This window comes from Protopterus annectens, chromosome 13.part0 (genome assembly GCF_019279795.1).
Source record: "Protopterus annectens isolate FY-2018-M chromosome 13.part0, PAN1.0, whole genome shotgun sequence".
Lineage (NCBI taxonomy): Eukaryota > Metazoa > Chordata > Ceratodontiformes > Protopteridae > Protopterus > Protopterus annectens.
Window position 1 is genome coordinate 6,716,057 of NC_056747.1, and position 20,407 is coordinate 6,736,463.

Genomic DNA, 20,407 nt, shown 5'->3' on the forward strand with positions numbered 1-20,407 from the left:
CATTTCTACAACTTCCAGTGTCTCACATGATTATGATTACACAGACATGCAAAGACCAGCTTGCTTGGTGGATGGTTTCCCCATCAGTACCCCAGGGCAGACCATTTGTTCTTCCTCCTCCAGAAGCAACGGTGACCACGGATGCCTCCCTGATCGGGTGGGGGGGCACTTTCAGGGCAGAACAGTCCAAGGCACATGGCAACCCCATGAGTACCATCTGCATATCAATGTCTTGGAGATGAGAGCTGTGCTTTTAGCGTTGCAAACTCTTCAGAACTCTCTTCCCACCGGGACCATTGCAATTCAGACAGACAATATGTTGGTATTGTGGTACATCAACAAGCAGGGGGGAACCAAGTTCTACCCCCTATGTCGAGAAGCACTCAGACTCTGGCAATGGGCGATCTCTTCCCAGCAGTTTCTGATAGTAATGCACATCCCTGGGAAGTCCAACGTTATAGCAGACAGGCTGAGCAGAGCAATTTTCATGCCTCACGAGTGGTCTCTCAATCAGACAGTGGAGGACCAAATCTTCCGCAAATGGGGTCAGCCTTGCTGCGACCTTTTCGACACCCCCTTCAACAGCAAGTGCGACAGTTTCTTTTCTCTCCTCCCTCTTCCCGGATACCCCCCCCCCCAGAGATGCTCTAATCCACGATTGGCCTCAGGAACTTCTTTATGCATTCCCTCCATTTCCCCTTATTCCCAAACTAATACAGAAAGCTACCGCACTGGGATGCAAGATGATCCTCATTGCCCCCTACTGGCCTTGACAAATTTGGTTTCCATTCCTGTATCATCACCTCCTGGAGCAGCCCTGGACCCAGTACCAGACGACCTGATCCATCAGTCGGGCGGGCTGCACCAATCCCTGCAATCTCTCAACCTCACTGCTTGGTTGCTCCACTTCCAACCTTAGCCAGGCATCCGGACATTTCCCAATCGGTGCGTGAAATCATCTTATCTTCACACAAGTCTACCACCAGAAAAACTTATGCTAGTAAGTGGAAACGTTTCTCTTGCTGGGCAGAGTCTAAAAACATAGATCTCTTTTCAGCCCTGGTCCACCACGTTTTAGATTTCTTAGTGGAACTTTTTCAGGCTAGGTCCTCTTCTGCCACCATTAGTTCAGTTAGCCGCAATTTCAAATTTTCATACAGGCCTATCTGAAACTAGTATCATGTCCCATAAGCTTTGCAAAGCTTTTCTCAAAGGGCTACTTTGCTCAGGCCCCCAGTAAGAGATCCCCCGCCTCCGTGGGATCTTAATTTGATCTTAGCTTCCCTAATTTTGCCCCCCTTTGAACCCGCAGCTTCATGTTCCTTAAAGTTTCTTTCTTGGAAAACCCTCTTTCTTGTGGCAATTACCTCAGCCAGAAGAGTTTCCGAACTCCAGGCCCTTTGTGTTCGCCCTCCTTATTTAGTTTTCCATAATGACAGAATTTCGCTCAGGACTAATCCCTCCTTCCTTCCTAAGGTACCTTTTGAGAGTAATCTGAATCAGTCCATTGATCTTCCGGTCTTCTTCACAAATTATTCCAACAAAGCTGAACATAAATTACATCAGTTGGATGTTCATAGACAGTTACGTTTCTACTTGCATAGGACTAAACAAATTAGAAAATCAGACCAGCTCTTCCTGTCCTATGCTGAAGGTAAACAAGGTCTACCAGTGTCTAAAGTAACTCTATCTAGGTGGTTGACTGCTATTATCACTTTGATTTATCAATTGAGGAACAAGCAGCTCCCTGCTAAACCAAAAGGCCACTCTACTAGGGCTTTAGCTACTTCTGTAGCTTTTCAGGCAAGATTACCAATGGAAGCCATTTGTGCAGCAGCTACATGGGCCACTCCCCATACATTTATTTCTCATTATAAGTTGGATGTGGCCTCTAGAAGCAGAGCTGATCTTGGTTCCACTGTGCTGAAAGGTCTGTTCTGATGTGCCGCCCAGGACTGAGGTGCTAGGGACGCTGTCCCAACCAGCAAGAATGAAGGCGAGATAGACAACTTAACATTAAGAAGTTATGTACCTACCATAATGTTCCATGTTAGTTGTATTCTTCCCGCCTTCTTTCTTGCATCCCACCCTCCATCCCCCTATCCTAATAGACCGAGAAGAGTTGCCCTCTGAGTTCCTTTTAGCTGGCTGGCTCTTATCTGGTTTGTTCCCTCAACCTTTTAGCTCTGTAGCTAAACTTATGCTGTTAGGACAGGAGTCCTTATATTTGTCTGTAGTTAGGTCTACCAAACGAGATCTGGGGATCTAGCACCAGGCATTGTGGGATATGGGGAGGCCTCGAGCCAGTAAATAGCTCTCAAGCTTTAAAAGATGGCCGAGTCGGAGCTGAGGATCGGCTCCGAACCCAACCAGCAAGAAAGAAGGCGAGAAAAAGACAACTAACATGGACCGTTATGGTAGGCACATAACTTCTTATTATTTCTGATTAAATTTTGCCCTATGAAATTATGGATATGTATGTCATTCCACCAGCATTACCCTACTTATTCCCTTATATGGTGTGTAATCATCCCAAACTTGTTCATACCTTCTCAGCAATAAGTCCAAAACATTTAGTCAAATCAAGGATTTATGGGATAAGAATTATGGCATACTAGGCACAACTGAAAAGTATTACTCCTATATACTACCAAAAGTGGTAGTATTAATTCTTTAGGATTGCCATGCATTTCCAGAAGTATTTGTAATATAACACATAGATGTATGCTATCATATAGTGACTGTAGTCAGTAATGTCATTCAAACTAATATAATTGCAGAAGGAACATTACAACATGCCTTGAGCATGTGGACAGTTACCAGATCTGAGGACAGTCCAATATGTACCTATATTATCTCCCTACCTATATTAGCTCCCCCTGACATCTGGGGCAAGAAAAACTGAATAAAATGGTGTCGGCTGGATGTTTTATACCCCTGACGACCTGACGTCATGGAAGAAGAGACAGCAACCGACACAGGACCCAAGACTTTGTTATTTAGGCCGACTGAGGGCCTGCCAGCAGATTACCCAAATGTAATGACTGCAACAGTGAATACACTCGAACATCTACATTTATGTTAAGTGTACACAACTGTACTTTATCCCTGCCAGGGTAGCCCTCAGTTGGCCCGAATACCAGAGGTGTAGTATTTCTGCATCGGTTGCCATTGCTCCAGGACTGACATCAGGTAGTCAGTGTTATAAATTAAGGCAGCCGATGCCATTACATCAGTCTTTCTTGCCGAGGAGCCTGAAGCAGAAGCAGTTCGCATGAGTGCTGGTCAACCGCTACCTGAGTTTTTTGTTTCCGAATTGAAGTTGAAGTCTTCTAATGCTAAGTACCCCTTTGGGGATCCTTTTTTCTTGCTCTAACTGATGTCAGAAAAAGAAAAAAAACAATTGTTTCGCCTGTGGAAAGCAAATACCACACTGAGATTTTCATTCTTACTACATCACTTGCTTAGGCCCAGACCACAACGACCCCCGCTGTTGCTTTTGTGCTTTGTTCAATGCCAGAACTATACAGCGTCGGGCCCTTATTGTCGCTTGATATTTTCACTCTCAGTCCTCAAATTCTGATATGGCTTTGGTAAGCCATCTGACAGCAGATCTTCTGAATAAATGTACAGATAAAGACAGAGACAGGCCACACAGGTCCAGAACTGCCGACGATGCTTCCGTTAAGTTAGTCATCAGTTCTCTGGTCCTCAGTGAGGCGCTTTCACAGCCCCTGAAGCCCACTTCTGTGGAGTCACAGGCCGCTACTGAGACCCTTTAGGAGTCCGGTATGCCATGAGACTTTTCATCGACTAAGGATCCTGCAGACGTCTCTACTTTGGATGGGTCCGGAGCCAGTGAGCAGGGACCGGCTTGTGAGGAAGTACTTTGCACTACCGATTCTCAACACAGACCGACAGCTTCTTTCACGTCTACCGTTCTTTCAAAAACTACAGAGTTTCTAAGGCCAAGGGTATGAACCACACCCAAGAAACTGACGACCCAATCTTAGGCACCTGATTCCTTGCCTCAGTCACAGATGCTTAAATTTGTGGAAGGCCTTATAATGCTTATCAGGGGAAGCCAATTTGGGAGGGTGGCTTAATGGTTAAGGTGTTTGCCTTACAAACACAAGGTACAGGGTTTGAGTTTCACAAGGGATAATTGGCTTGGCGTAAAATGACTCACAAGGGCAGTTGGCCTAGTACTAATCTATGAACCCCTTCCAAAAGAAAAAAAGATCTGTCCCCAGAAGATTTATCTGAACAGGAGTCCGATGACTCTGATGCAATTGAATAGAAAGATATGCAATCCCTCTCACCTTATGAGGATTCTGATGCATAGGAATCCACCCCTTCAGCCTCTCCACCCCAGGACTTTTCCTTTGGGGAAACCCTACATACCTTAAGGGAGCATTTCCAATGGGAATTTCAGGACTACCCTCAGTCAAAAAAGAGACACAGGGAATACTTAGATCTTCCACAGCACAGTCTTCTGCCCATTCCTCCTGTCCTGGATGTTGTGGATGATGTTTTTATAGAATCCAGTCTGACTCCTGACAACCTCCCTCCTGCTCCCAGGAAACCTGACAGGTACTATAGAGTCCCTGACTCTCACAAATTTCTTTTCAAAATTCCAACTGCTGACCCTGAGGCTCTCTCTCAAGGACCTAAAGTAATTGAAGCAACTTCTGATAAGAATCCCACCCTCTCAGATAGAGACCCCCTTGCATTACACAGATGGAGTAAAAAGTATACACCTCCGCTACTCTTGCTATTAGAGCACTAAATTGTCAGTTCCATATGCTGAAATATCATTAACATACCATAGAACTCCTCAAACAAAAACTATCTTCTTTCCCTGCTTGTGCAGAAAATAAAGAGTTACAAGAGTTAATGCATTCTGCAAGTCAAGTAACTAAGCACACCTTACAATGTGGCTTTGATGCCCTAGAAGCAGCTTGCAGGGCAGCAGTCACTGGTTCAGTCCTTAGAAGGCATGCTTGGCTAAAGGAACAACCCTTGCCAGACCATGTTAAATCTAAATTATTGGATGCACCACTGCACAAAGGCTATTTATTTGGTACCAAGGCAGAGGAGGTCTAAAAAAAGATGGACGAAAAAGCTAAATCTATGCAGACAGTTAAAGACTTCTTGCAGGTCCAGCCACCGAGGTTCAGTAAGCATTGCCCCTCCAAGCACTGGTCCTTTCCTGCCCCCTCCAGGTCAGCTCAGCCCAGACCCCGGGGAAGCAGGCCCCCCAGACAGCAGCCCCAGGGAATGCAGAGATCTAAGCAATGGAGTTCCTCCTCTTCAAAACCAGTTAGTGCTAAGCCACTGACTTTACACTTCCCCCCTCCATCTGCCCACCTGCTCTTGCCCCTAGAAAGAAAACTCTCCTTCCACACAAGCACCTATCCCACCATTACCAACGACCACTGGGTCCTCTACATAGTGTCCCAGGGATACATATTTTATTTCCACACTCTACCAACCCCAAAAGGGTTCCCAGATCTTCCCCCAAACCAGTGGGCAGAGGCCAAAAAGCAAGTCCTTTCCCTGCTCTCTATGAGGGCAATCGAGCATGTTCATGCAGAACAGGTAGGCCAAGGTTTCTACTCCAGACTATTCCTGGTACCCAGAAAAGAGGGCACCTGGCGCCTCATACTCATTCTGTCCATTCTGAATGCTTTCCTGGTGATACCAAAGTTCAAAATGCTCACCCTCCAGAAATTTCTACCTGTGGTCTCCAAGGATGCTTGGTTAGCCACCCTAGACCTAAAAGAGGCCTACCTACACATCCCAGTCAGGGAATCTTGCAGGAAATATTTATGTTTCAGGGCAGGATCACTGTGCTTTCAGTTCTCTGCACTTCCCTTTGGCTTATCCACTGCTCCCAGAGTTTTCACAAAATGTCTGGCTCCCACCAAATATTCAAATTTACCCAAACTTAGATGACTGCCTGATTCAAGCAGACAGTCAGGAAAAGCTTCTAAAGCACCTGATCTTTGTAAAGGACCTACTGACCTCCCTGGGGTATACTGTCAATGGAAAGAAATCTAACTAGTACCCACGCAAAAGATTGTATCCCTGGGAGCAAGCCTGGACATGGCATTTCAGATGGCATTCCTTACACCAGAAAAAACAAACCTACTTGACAACCTACTTCTCTCAACTAGACACCAGACCACAGTTATCCGCAAGGAAAATCCTTCAAGCTCTGGGGTTCATGGCTTCTTGCAGTCTACTCATTCCATATGCCAAACTGCATATGAGGAAACTACAATGGTACCTAAAAAGTCTTTGATGTCAACACTCCCAAGACCTGGAATCTCTTATACCAATGATACCTTGTTTAAGGAAAGATTTTCTTTGGTGGGCAGCATCATGCTACCACAACAAGGGACTACCCTTCTCACAACCCCATGCCGCCCAGACCCTCACCACAGATGCATCAGACTATGCCTGGAGGGCAGAACTAGACATCAGGTGCATTCAGGGCCAATGATGCCCAAACCAAATACATCTGCACATCAACCAAAAAAGGTTTTAGCTGTTCAGCAAGCTCTGACAGCCTTAGGTTCATAGGTTCATAGGTTTATACTAGGCTATCTGCCCTAAGGCATTTATAAGCCTAGCCCAAATTATTGTGGCTTACGCCACCCCTTATATGAAAAAATACTGTGCCCATTAGTTTGTTGTGCCTCTGTCCAGCAGTGACACAGAGATGATTCCTGGGGTAAACCTACGATCTCCCATCCACAGGTCTAGATTTCTCTTGAACAGAGTCAGCGAGGTGCTCTGCCTCACATGGACCGGGATTTTATTCCACAGCATAGGGAGTCTCTGAGTGATAAATCTATCTCTCCAGCACGTCCTATTTATATCCGTGCTAAGGTTTAAGTCGCTTGCTCTAGTGGTTTTGGTGGATTTGGATTTTTTGAGGTGGAGCATGTCCATTAATTCCGGGTTGGACATGGCCTTGTATGTCAGGCACATGTCACCTCTGAGCAGACGGTATGCGACTGAATAGAGCTGGAGTTTCTTCAATCTGGCAGCATATGACAGATTTTGGAGATACTTTATCCTTTTGGTGAGGAACTTTTGGGGTCTCTCCAATTGCTGCAGATGTTGGGTGAGATACATCCCGAATGGGGCATTGTACTCGATCACTGGTCTGATAAGTGAAGAGTACAGGGGAACAATGACCTCACTAGATCTGGATGTGAATCCCTTCATGATCAGGTGGGCAATGTAGAAGGTCTTTCTAACCACTTTAGCAATTTGAGTGTCAAAAGAAAGGCCACTGTCAACCTGGGTCCCCAGGTCCCTGATAACCTCTTCTGTGCTTAGTGGATTGCCACCTATATGGTAGCTTGGGGTTACCTTGTTTTTCCCGAAGGGTATGACTATACATTTTTTGGCGTTTAACTTCAGGCTATGGCTCTGGCACCAGCTATCTGTTTCCGTGAGTCCCTTCTGAAGGATATCCGTGTCCGATGCACTTTCCACTATGGCGCCCAGTTTGCAGTCGTCTGCAAACTTTGTCAGCCAAAGTCCTCCCATGTTGGCCTGTACTTCTGAGAAGTAGATGCCAAACAATAGGGGCCAAGGACCGAGCCCTGTGGGACACCACTTGTGACCGGCTTGGAGTCTGACACAGCGCCAGCAACTCTAACCCTGTGGGTTCTGTCCTTAAGCCAGTTTGCAACCCATCTTGTGACATATGGGTGTACATTTAAGCTGGTAAGTTTTTCTACAATACCCGAGTGGGGTATTGTGTCGAAAGCCTTTGCAAGGTCAAGGTAGGCTGTATGGACTGCCTTTCCTCATCAATGGCCTTGGTGACTGTTTCAAGAAGTCAACCAAGTTCAAAAGGCATGATCTTCCCTTGACAAAGCCAAACTGGGTCGGGTCCAATGTCTGCAAGTCCCTATATCTTTGTTTATGAGCTCCATTATGATCCTCTCCATAGCTTTGCAGACTAGACTTGTTAAGCTTATGGGGCGGTAATTACCAGGGTCCGTAGAGGCACCGCCTTTGTGGAGTGGGACCACAGTTGCCGTCACGCCACTCCTTGGGCACGTATCCTGTGGTAAGGCTGAGATTAAACAGCTGCCTTATGTGCAGGTTTAATTCCTCATTTAGCTCGTGTAGCACACAGCCGGGGACACCATCCGGTCCCATTGATGCTGTGTTTTTAGCTTTAGAGAGAGCAGCTTTCACCTGCGCATTTGAGATGTCCGGGAGGCTACACTCGGCTGGGATAGTTATCTCTCCTTTAGGGGAGAGGGGGTGAAGTTTGCACTGAACCTGTCTGCCAGTATGTTGGCAATGTCTGTGGGTTCAGTGATTTTTGTATCATTTTGGACTAATTCTGAGCATATCTGGGAGTTTCCACCCAGGTTCCTAACATAGCTGAAAAAGGCCTTATGATTGTCCTTTGAATCCATGGCAATTTTTCTCTCAAAATTGGCCTTAGTTGATTTTATGAGTGCTCGTATTTTTTACTAATAATGATCAGGGGTGACTTCCCTTTTATGGATTTTGTTCTATCATGTAATAGCTTTCTCCTCTTATTGTAAAGTTTGTTAATGGCTGGGGTCCACCAGACTGGACGTTTGCCCTTTGTGGAAAGAGTCTTGGTTTTATTTGGGATTGCCTGATCCATGCAGTCCTGGAGGTGTTCATAGAAGGCATTTGTAAGGGCTTCCGCAGCTTGGGTTGTGGTTTCCTCTGGCTCAGGGGCCTTGAAGGATACCACACCAGTCTTGAGTAGTGTGAAGTTTGCTTTAGAGAAGTTCTTCACTATGGTCTTTTTTGCTTGGGGTGGGGGGGGGATGTGGATTTCCAGTGAGATTAGTTTATGATCAGATCTCACCAATGAGGGATATACTTCCGGTGTGGAGCATTTTGTCCCCATGTTTGTGACAATGAGATCTAGTATATTTTCTCCTCTGTGGGAACAGTGACTAGCTGTTCCATGGCATTTGAATTTATGAACTCCAGGAACCATTGGGCTAGAAAGTTAGGGCTTGAGTAATGTTCCCAGTCTATATTCGGGTAGTTGAAGTCACCCAATATGATGGTGTTTGGAGATACATTTATACCCTCCAGTGTCTTCAGGAAGGCTGTGTGGGGTTCCTGAGTTTGAGAGGGTGGCCTGTAGCATGCTACAATTTGTAGAGCAGTTTTGCCTATGGTTAGTTGCACCTGGATGGTTTCAAGCTTCATGCGTTGCCACCAACCTGGAGGTGTGAGTATCCTTTATGAATATGGCTACACCCCCTCCTTTTGTGGTGTGGTCCGGGTTTTGGGGCCGGAACGCATGATATGAGGTAAAACCTAATAGTGCCGGGTGCTCTCAGGAGCCTTGAACCAGGTTTCAGTTACAGCACAGACATCGATGTTCTCCATACTGAGAAGGGCCTCGAGTGCGTGCATTTTGAGATTTAGACTTCTGGCATTGAGCAGCATTACCCTCAGTTTCTTCCCATTTTTGTTTTCTAGGGTGGTAGGTTTAGAATTTGAGCCTTGCCTAAAAAAGGCACTATGGGGGTGGCAAGAGCCTTAGCCAATATCCGGAATCCCAGGGGTGACAGGTGCAAGCCGTCCCTTGCGAAGCAGCGTGGCTTGTCAAGCATGTCATCAGACCTTGTCAAGCATGCCTTCAGACCCCTAATCTCCCTGGGGCCTCTACTGATCAAAACAGACAACACCACTGTGATGTGGTATATCAACAAGCAGGGAGGGACTCAGTTGTACCCTCTGTGCAGGCTCGCCATGACCCTTTGGCACACAGCGTCACACATGCAACTACACCTGTTAGCACAATTCCTGCCAGGCTGTCTAAACTCTCTGGCAGACAAATTAAGCAGAAATCTTATGGACCCACATGAGTGGCAGCCAGACCAAATAACCTTCGCCCTTGTAACCCAGAAATGGGGCACCCCAAAGGTCGACCTCTTTGCTTCCCACTCCAACCATCAGCTCAGCAAATTCGGCACCAGGGAACCTCACAACAAGGGCTGGAAAATGGATGCTGTATCCTTCCACTGGGTCAACCTCTCAGTCTATGCATTCCCCCCTCTCCTGCTCATTACAAGGGTACTGCTCGAAATAAGGGAAGAAAAACTGAGGACAATCCTGATTGCCCCACACTGGCTTTCCCAGCACTGGTACCCTCTACTGCATAGCCTGTCATCACTGCCACCATGGCATCTCCCTCAGATCCCAACACTCCTGACCCAGAGGAATGGAGAATTCATGCATCCCCAATTGCAGACCCTCAATCTGGCAGCCTGGCTTATTCCCTGACCACTGCATAAGCTGCCAATCTAAGCAAACAAGTTCTAGATGTTATACGTGAGGCCAGACGCCCTAGCACTAGAAAGTCTTATGCTGACAAGTGGAAAAGGTTTTTCACCTGGATCCAGGCTATGGGAGTCAGAACTGCACAGCCCTCCCTACCTCTCATCCTGGATTACCTGGCTGACCTACTACACAGGGGTCTAGCCTTCTCTCCCATTAAAATTAATGCCTCTGTCATCTCTGCTCATTTCAGCACAGAGCCACCTCTTTTCTCCAACCCTCTCATCAAACATTTCCAAAGAGGGGCTAACAACTTGAGGCCACCCAGAAGAGCACTTACCCCAGCTTTAGACTTTACCCTTGTTTTGGAAAAGCTCACCTAGCTGCCCTTTGAACCTGCAGCATCAGCAGAGTTAAAGTTCCTCTCTTGAAAGACAGCCTTGCTTCTGGTCATCACTAGAAGAGCATCCGAACTAAAAGCACTAATGGCTGTAGAGCCCTTCATCATTTTCCATGCTGACAGGGTGTCCCTCAGGACTAACACATCCTTCATGCCAAAAGTGGTGTCCAGTGTGGCTCTCAACCAATCTATTCATTTGCCCACCTTTTTCCCTAACCCACAAAACAAGGGGGAAAGGATTCTGCACTCTCAAGATGTGCACATACAGCTCAGATTCTACCTAGACAGGACTAAATCATTTAGAAAGACTCATCAATTGTTCAGCTTTGCTGCTGGAGCAGAGGGCAAGGCCATATCCAAAAAAAACATTTCCAAATGGATAGCACACTGCATCCATTTCTGCTACAAGCAGCATGGAAAACCTCCCCCAAGGGGGTCAGGGCACATTCTACCAGAGCAACCTCCACCTCTGCAGCTTTCCTCAAAGGGGTCCCCACCAGGGACATCCTGGAGGCTGCAACATGGACATCTGTTCATACCTTCACCAAGCATTAGCACCTGCCTGTCTTCTCCAAATCCAGGGCAGGCTTTGCCACAGCAGTCTTGCAGGGCATCCAAGCCAGCCCCCATTCTTCTTGACTGCCTCCACCCTTTTCTTCAGCTTTGGGAATCAACCCAAATGTGATGACTGCAACAGTGAAACACAAAGAGCATAGTACAGTTGTGATGTTTGAGTGTATTCACTGTTGCAGTTCTGGTTTCCCTCCCTCCATCCCCCTTGTCTCTGTCTCTCAGTTTCTCTCTCTCTCTCTGTATCCTTATAAGGACTTTTTGGTATTTACTTTCTGCTGGTGGTGTTCTTCCACCATAACCTAGCTACCTCTTGGGGGCTCCTGAAAGGGCAAGAAAAACTGATGTAAAGGCATTGACTGCCTTAATTTATAACACTGATGACTTGACGTCAGTCCTGGAGCAACGGCAACTGACACATAAATACTATGCCTCTGGTATTAGGGCAGACTGAGGGATACCCTGGCAGGGATAACCCAAATGTGATGACTGCAACAGTGAATACACTGAAACACCTACATTTATGGTAGGTGTACACGACTGTACTTTTTAATTGCTTGTACTCAAGATATGATGAGTTTAGTGTGATGCTGTCTAAACACTACATAATTTAAATTATATTTGCACTCCAACATGTTATACTTGCACATGATCATCTTTGCACACGTACTTGCTGAATGGTATTAAGTTGTGTCCTTTCATATGTTTAATGTATGTTTTATATTTACATTGCACATTATAAAATATTCACAATGAGACACAATTAATTGAAGTTTGCATGCAATGATCATGAACTGAACAGTCAGGATTGCTAGGTTGTAACTTCACTGTTTCACAACAGTGATGATCATCCATCACTGACATGGTCAATATACACCATAATGTGACACAGCTACATCTCACACTATGACAAGGGCCATGAATAAAGGGCATATAAGTTATCTGAGCAGTGTGTAATTACTTGTGAGCAACACATTGCTGTTTTGTCTCGTCAAGATAACATTCCTTTTCACAAAAACATGTGATGCAAACTGTCTTCTCTGCAACACAGTGATGAGCTGATGCATTGAAATGTGTGTTCTCTCATTTCTAATCAGATTTCTGTTGTGGTACTTGTGGTTGATATAATGTACTCTCAATTGTGTAATTCAGTAGGTAGGTGGTTCAAATCCATCACTGAGTAACTAGTATGAGACAAACAGAGAGTCTGTCTATCTCTAGTGCTAGGTTGGAAGGTCTACACCCACAGATCTGATGTTTACAGTTACACTGGGAGATGGCTATCCCACCACTTTGTCTATTTTAGCACAACAAATAGTGATATCTTCCTTTCATATGTGCTATATATCTCACTTGTAATCAAAACTCTCATGTGATATTTCAGTGATATGGCTAAATCACATGTGAATAGTAACTTGGTTAAATCCTTTTCATTTCTCAGAAGTTTTAGTTGATACATGACCATCAAAAACCTTTTTAGGTTCACACCTTAAAGTGTGTCCTCTCTAACACCTGTATATTACAATCTGTGGCAGAAGCAGTTAATACACAGCTTGTATAGGCATGATTGGCAGGAGGTTGAATCTGGTAAGGTATGTCTGTCAGACAGTTGTGATAAACTGCAATGGTTTAGCCCAAGGAATATTGATATTGCACAGGCCAGATTGTTTTAGGTTTCAGACGATACATGCATACAAATATTTCAAGCATGGGCATTAATTCCTTTCTAGCCTGCCAGTATACCAAAACACTTGTTCTCATAATGTGTCCAGACAGTTCTTAGTCATATGTAAACTAGTAGTCACTTTAATGTAATTCAGTAGTCTGTTGCATGCATTGGCTGCTCTCTTACAGCCAATTAGTACACTTCTCATTCCTATAGAGTATTCTATGTAGGTTGTCTAATGATTCTCTGTTACTTTTTGAAAAACCCAAACATTCCCAGAGGTAGTTGTCTTTAAATGCCCTATATACTTGAATAGGATCTCCTCTTAAATATCTATGAGACACTGTACAAGTTCAAATATTTTAGTCTTTCATAATAACTTAAATTTTCAGATCTATGGATGCCATTGGTATATTTCTGCTTTACTCTTTCCAGTTTACTCATGCTAGTTTTCTTATAAGGCTTCCTTATTGTTATTCCATACTTAAGGTTAGGACTAATGTAATTAACAAACAGTGACTTCATCATTTCTGATTTTCTAGACTTTACAAATCTTTTTTATACAACCAATCATTCTAGAACTATCAGTAACCAATTGGTTGATAATGATTAGAAAAACTCAAAGCTGACTCTACCAGGGTCTATATTAAATCATTGAAACATTAGATCATCGAATGGCATTTCATCAGAAATGCCATTCATCGAACCCCCAGACCCCTCACTAATTATGTATACCAATTCAGAGATCACACTACAGTGGGGAAATGGCAAGTTTCCTGATCCCTACCGTAATGTGATCTCACTCAGAATGGTTCGATGAATGGCATGTTTGATAAAATGCTGTTTGATGATCTGCTCCTTCAGTGAAATAATAGGGACCCAGATCTACCCACATAAATATTCACCTTTCAATGTGTCTCCCTTTTCTCATATGCTTAGTTTTTGATGCATTTATCAGCATGTTATTCTCCTGTGCCAAAGTGGTCAATTTAGTCAAGTATTTTTTGCAGACTTGCTCTGTGTGTAACACATGTAATCAGTTTACCCAACTTCAGGTCATCTGCTATGCAATACCTCAGATGAAAACGATAGGTCTGAACAATACAATCTGAACAAGTAAGAGCCTAGGACAGAGACCTATGGAACTGTAATCAAGAATTTCACCTGTCCAATTACTGTATGATACTTGGCCATGTCCTGTTTGTAAGCCATGCAGCTGTTCATCTTACCAAGTGTAAATCAATGCCTAGTTGTTCTAATTTATTGATCAATGTTTTGTGCATGACCTGTAAATCAGAGTGTGTGTTGAACCTTTAAGAACTATTCCAGTCAGTGGGCATGTGCATATAGGTACTGAGCATGTGCAAGCAAGAGTGCCATTTTGAGTGAGCAGCCAGAGTGAAAGCATGTATGTGTGTAGTAGTCAGTTTAAGTTTAATGTTCCAGTCATCCATCCTGATGTGTTTGTGTATAATAAACTACTTAAACAAACACCCGACCTCATCATCTTATTTGAATTCCCAAGACATGTGACATGATGTCAGAATGGGATCCGAAGTCAAAACCATGAGGCTGTAATGGAGGAATATACATGAGTGGATCATTTGAAGCTCAAATGACTTGCAAATGGGTAATACATTTCCATGTACTAAACTCATTTACTCATTTAAATTATTTTTTTTGCTCAACGAATATAAAATGAAGCATTCAAAATGAATTTCTAATTAAACAAAATGTCCAAAACTGTGACATATTGATAAAATATTCAAAAGAACTTTCAAATCACATAAAATGTATAAAAATGGAAAATGGCCATTTTTTTTTGCTATGTGCGTCTTTTTCACATTAAAGTTATTCGAAGTATCTGAAGTGTACAAAGTGTTGGCAAGTGTGTGCATTATTGCAATGTAGTTATTTTGCAAACTACAGTCAAGTCAAAGAGATTATTGTGCGGCTAAATATTATTACAAGTACCTGGTATGTGTATGAAACTTTGGCATGGAGAAAGATTTCATAGACCTGGTCCTCCTCTGTTTGATACTGAAGTTGCAGAAAATTGGAGAGTGCTTTTTCTGACAAAAAATCACGTACAATGGCATTTATTCTGCTTAATTTAGCTGGTTCAGAGGCCATTGAAAGAGCGCATTCATTTGTGTATGCACCTCCTGTGTTTGTAGTGGAGGGGGAAGACTGCCATATTGTGGTACCGGCTGAAATGCAGGAAGACCTTGAGTGCTTAAAATGTAAATTTAGAGAAATTTGCAACCCGCAAACAAATATTACAATGGAAAGGTACTTATTTTACACAATATATCAAATCCTGGTGAAACTTTTGCAGCATAGATAACTGACTTAAGAAATAAGGCAAAACTTGCACATATGGTGATCTGAGAGATGAGTAGATAAAAGACAGGCTTGTGTGTGGTGTTAATAATGCAGTGAGAAAGATTTTGCTGTGAGACAGTGATTTAACTTTAAACAAGACTAAAGTGTTTGTCAGATATATGAGCTTACAGAAAAGTGCATAAATATGCTTATAAATGAGAAAAGCATGCTTGTAGTGTCTGTCAGTGCTAATGTTGATACTGTGCAGCACAAGGTTAAAAGGTACAGGCTTGGTTGCTGTGTCAAAACCCAGAGCAGTTTTAGTAAGACCCAGGGCACCTCAGCCTCATAGTCAACTGTTGTAATTGTGGAGGTACTCATGAGCCCAAATGAGAAAAGTGCTCAGCTTTTGATCAAAAGTGCTACACATGTAAAAAGTGGAATCATTTCAAAAGGCTTTGTAAATCTAAAGGGGCACATTCTTTTATTAAAAAAGATCATTCAGAAAGGCAAGTTAATCAATTAGAAGGCTGCAACCCTACTTTTTATGTTGATGGTGTGTCTGTGCTTGGTGAAACAGTCAATGCAGTAGATTAATGGGCAAAGAGTGATGTACTGTTCTGATTAATGGGAGACCTGTAGAGCTCAGAATTGATACTGGTTCAAAGTGCAATGTTATGCTAGTAGATGTGTTTGCTAAACTAAATGCTGGTGAAAATTTTAATTTGACAAAGTGTGTGAAACTTGTTGTTTATGGTGGTGAAGAGATTCAGACAGAAGGCTCAGTAGTGCTTTTATGTTATTTTGCTGCGAACAGCTATGACTTGCAGTTTTGCATAGCTAAAGGACACATGCATTCATTATTACATCCAGAATAAAAAAATAATTCTCGCCATCTACCTTCCAGACCCTTGTAAAACAACAGAACTGAGCTCCCCTAAAAACCCTGCAACTAATCATGCAGTTAAATATTTTAATGATATTTTCCTACAAATCTTAAATAAACATACTCCACCCAGAAAATTTCATTCTAAAACCAAAAAGCTCCCGTGGTTAGCAAAAGAAACCATACAACTACTTGGATTAAGAGATAAAGCATGGCCCCTCTTTCTTTGTAACAAAAGTCATGATAATCTCATCACTTTCCAACAACTAAGAAATCAAGTTAAGAAACAAATCAAAATACACACAAAAAAATACTTTCTAACTTGCCAAACAAAATATGCAACAAACCCACAAACATTCTGGCAATCAGTTAACCACCTAATACCAAGAAAACCCACTACCCCAGTTCTAACTACAAATAATACTACAGAACCTATTGAATCACAGTTCAACTCCCACTTTATAAAATGAATAACCTCCCTACTACAAAACACTTCTACCCCACCCATGTCTGTACCCTGTCCATCTGGCCCTCCAGAAACCCAGTTTAAATTTCAACCCATTCAAACAAGCTACATACAACACTTGCTATCTAAAATAAAGCCATGTATCCTCACCGCTGACCAATTACCAGGTGGGTTTCTGAAATTAGCTGCCCCATCTATTTCATACCCCATATCAATCCTAATTAACCACTCAATTACCGAACAATATGTGCCTGCCATATGGAAAATATCACATATTGTTAAACTGCATAAAGGAGGCCCCTACAATGATGTATGTCATTATAGACTCATAGCATACTTTCACCCCTAGAAAAATGTATACACAAGCAGATAATCGACCACTTCCAAAATGATAACCTCCTTTCTGTTAGAGAACATGGTTTTAGTCCAAAACACAGTACTAGTACAGCACTCTACCAACCACCTTAAAAATAACAACCAACTTGTCTCTGCCACATTTCTTGACATGTCAAAAGTCTTTGATACCGTATCACATCAAATCCTCCTAAACAAACTTGCCAATTGCAACCTTTGCCATGAGACCCTATATTGGTTCCATAGCTGCCTATCAAACAGACCGCAAGCTACCCTATGAGACAATAAACTCTCCTCCCACCTCCCCATCTCTGTAGGCATCCCCTGAGGATCAGTCCTAGGTCCGCTATTCTTTACAATCTGTACTAATGACCTTATAACAGCTGCTAATCCAGCTAACATCATTTAATACACAGATAACTCCTCACGCATCTGCTCGGCACCCACACTCAAGACACTTCAAAAGAAGACCCATGCTGCCTTTACTAATATTGAAAAATACCTAGCAGCACATAAACTGACACTAAATCCTAATAAAACTAAGCTTATAGTCTTTTCAAATTCTTCCTCACTAGCCAAATGCCAATCCCTCTCTATATTCTCTTCCAGTGGCATTAAAATAGAACCAGTTGAATACACTAAACTTTTTGGGGTTACCATAGACAATGCATTAAAATCTGACAAACATATACCTCAAACTATTAAAAAAATCCATGTTAAACTCGGCACACTCTACAGAGCAAAACCCTATCTTTCAGATCACACTAGAATGGCTACTACAAGAACCTGCTTATTATCCTCACTCCTCGATTGTTCTCAAACAAGAACCCACTTATTATCCTCACTCTTCGATTGTTCTCAAATAAGAACCCACTTATTATCCTCACTCCTCAATTGTTCTCAAACACGAACCCACTTATTATCCTCACTCCTCGATTGTTCTCAAACAAGAACCCACTTATTATCCTCACTCCTCAATTGTTCACAAATATTCACAAACCTCCATAAAACCTGAGCTAAACAAACGACCGCTGTTATTACAAAATAACCAAATTTGCAACAAACCTACCCCAAAAAACACATCATTGTACTGCCCTCAATCAGTTAGAATGGTTAGAACTCCCAAATGTACTCACACTAAACCAATTTTTAGTTGCCCCACACAGTGATGTATAAACCTGAACAGTGCCCAGCCCTAACTACCCTTGTCCAACACTACAGAAACCTTAACTCTCTCAGATCAGCAGACAAAATCCTACTTAAAGTAAATAAATCACATAACTCTTATGGGGACTCCTTATACTGCCACAAGATTGCTAGGGTCTGGAACTCACTCCCTCAACAAATAGTATGATAAAACTGGAGACGACCACCATAAAATAGTGAACACAGTCCAAAAATTTATTGGAATAAGCACTTTCACGTACTATGTACGCTTCCTCAGATTTCAACAAACCATACAAATCTCAATGTTTAAGTACCATCATGCAACATATTTAATTGCTAATCAATTAAAAGTAATTAAGAATAATTGAGCTCAGCTAAAAGCACTAGTTACAATGGTGCATAGCAACCCAGTTCCACTTAAGTAACTAATAACAGAACATTTCATGGAACCACTACAAAGCGGTAAGCGCTAGAAGCAGCATACTCCTTCAGTTAAAACTTCCAGAGGAATATAGCATCCTGTTAACAACAAAACTAATACCATACCATAAAAATATGTATCTAAATATATATATAAATTGTTCATACATAAATTTAGCATATTGCTATAAATCTGTTGTATGTATTGAACATACAACTACACGGGTAAGAATAAAAATATATAAAAATATAAGCAATGTACAACGAAAATGCATAAATATGAAAACCTTTTATAAAGAAAAGAAAAATAAAATAAAACATAATTAATAAAACATAATTAATCACGCTTGCATTACTTGCGAGCATCTAGAACTGGTTTTATGCTAATAAATTGATTAAGACCAGGATCTATATGGGCTCTTAGTTTAAAAATCCAGCACAATTCAATAGATTCATTGTAGCTAGTGCTTTTAGCTGAGCTCAGTTATTCTTAATTACTTTTAATTGATTAGCAATTAAATGTGTTGGATGATGGTATTTAAACACTGAGATTTGTATGGTTTGTTGAAATCAGAGGAAGCGTACATAGTATGTGAAAGCGCTTATTCGAATACATTTTTTGGATTGTGTTCATTATTTTGTGGTGGTCGTCTCCAGTTTTATCATACTACTTTTTTCTCTTTGCCTTTGGAACCACGACCTTTGGACAGTAGCTGTACTTTGTTGTTTTTACTTTCTGCTTGGTTTTGTTTTTTGGTATTAGCTACTGTCACACGATGGATACATCGGTGGAATTGGATTGCAATCCTGAGAATATTTTGTTAAATCAGAGATGGAATAATATCCTTGATGTACAGGTCAATCCACTGCTCAGTTTAGAGCTACATCCTCCGGTTATTTCACCAACCAGAGGTACTGTTGATAACCTAAAAGAGTTTAATGACTTGAGCAGGGAGCTTGAGAATGATTTATACAAACTGCAAAGATTAATTTGGCAGAGGAGACATATGGAAGCGAGCCTGCATTTCCATATAGTCCTGCGCAGCATGCGGGTACTGTGCATGCCCACTTATGGCGATAGTCACCCAGAACTCTTGAAGAGATGGCAAAAGCTGAATTTAGATCTCAGCTACAGCTATATGAGACTGATAATTGAATACTTTTCTCCTATTGAAGCAGAGCTACTACACAAGGTAGAGGCTTTGAATAAAGATCTATGGACTCACTTCAAAGGATTTATATATGAGAGGAGGTTGGATAATCTTTATATGCAAGTAGCCATGTATACAGCAAACAAAATATCGTAAGTTGCAGCGCGACTATAGAGACTTTACATCGGGGCAGGTGTTTGTTTGGCCGAAAGGTTTTCAAACAAACCAGCAAGCTGCTACAACCTCGCATAATAATAAATACACTGTTCATAATACTAATGATACTGACAATAGATTTTCTACGTCTGATGATATCTCTTTAAATAATGTTCACGCTGCTGGTGGTAATGTGTCGAGTGAATCTGATGCATTAATGACGTCATCTCGTGAAGAACTTGGCTTGAGCATTCCATCTATGATAGCTACTCCACCTCCCAACCAGCAGGCGTTGGGAGGAACAAAAGCAGACATTGTGTTGAGAGCTAAGCCTAAAGTTCTGGGTAAAAGCCTGGAGCATTTTTTTCCTTTTCCAATGAAGATCCGAGAGACCTCCAGTGGAGGTCGCAGGAAGCAGAAGTTCTCAGGCGAGAATCAAGGTATGAGACAAAGAGTCAAGAACTGAATAGACTTGTTTTTAATCTTTCCAGTTTTCAGCTCAGCCCAGCGGACTATTCTTTACTTAACAAAGGGT

At 42.4% G+C, this 20,407-nt stretch overlaps 1 protein-coding gene across 1 annotated transcript in view; it reads left to right on the forward strand.

The window, feature by feature from the left end:
- The window catches only part of LOC122788396 (zinc finger protein 850-like), a 1,059,174-nt gene that overhangs the window by 631,963 nt on the left and 406,804 nt on the right, over positions 1–20,407 (forward strand). The window contains exons 5-6 of the mRNA XM_044055467.1: positions 19,329–19,868; positions 20,011–20,312. Coding sequence (XP_043911402.1) covers positions 19,329–19,868; positions 20,011–20,312 — 842 coding nt within the window. The remainder of the gene's footprint in view (positions 1–19,328; positions 19,869–20,010; positions 20,313–20,407) is intronic.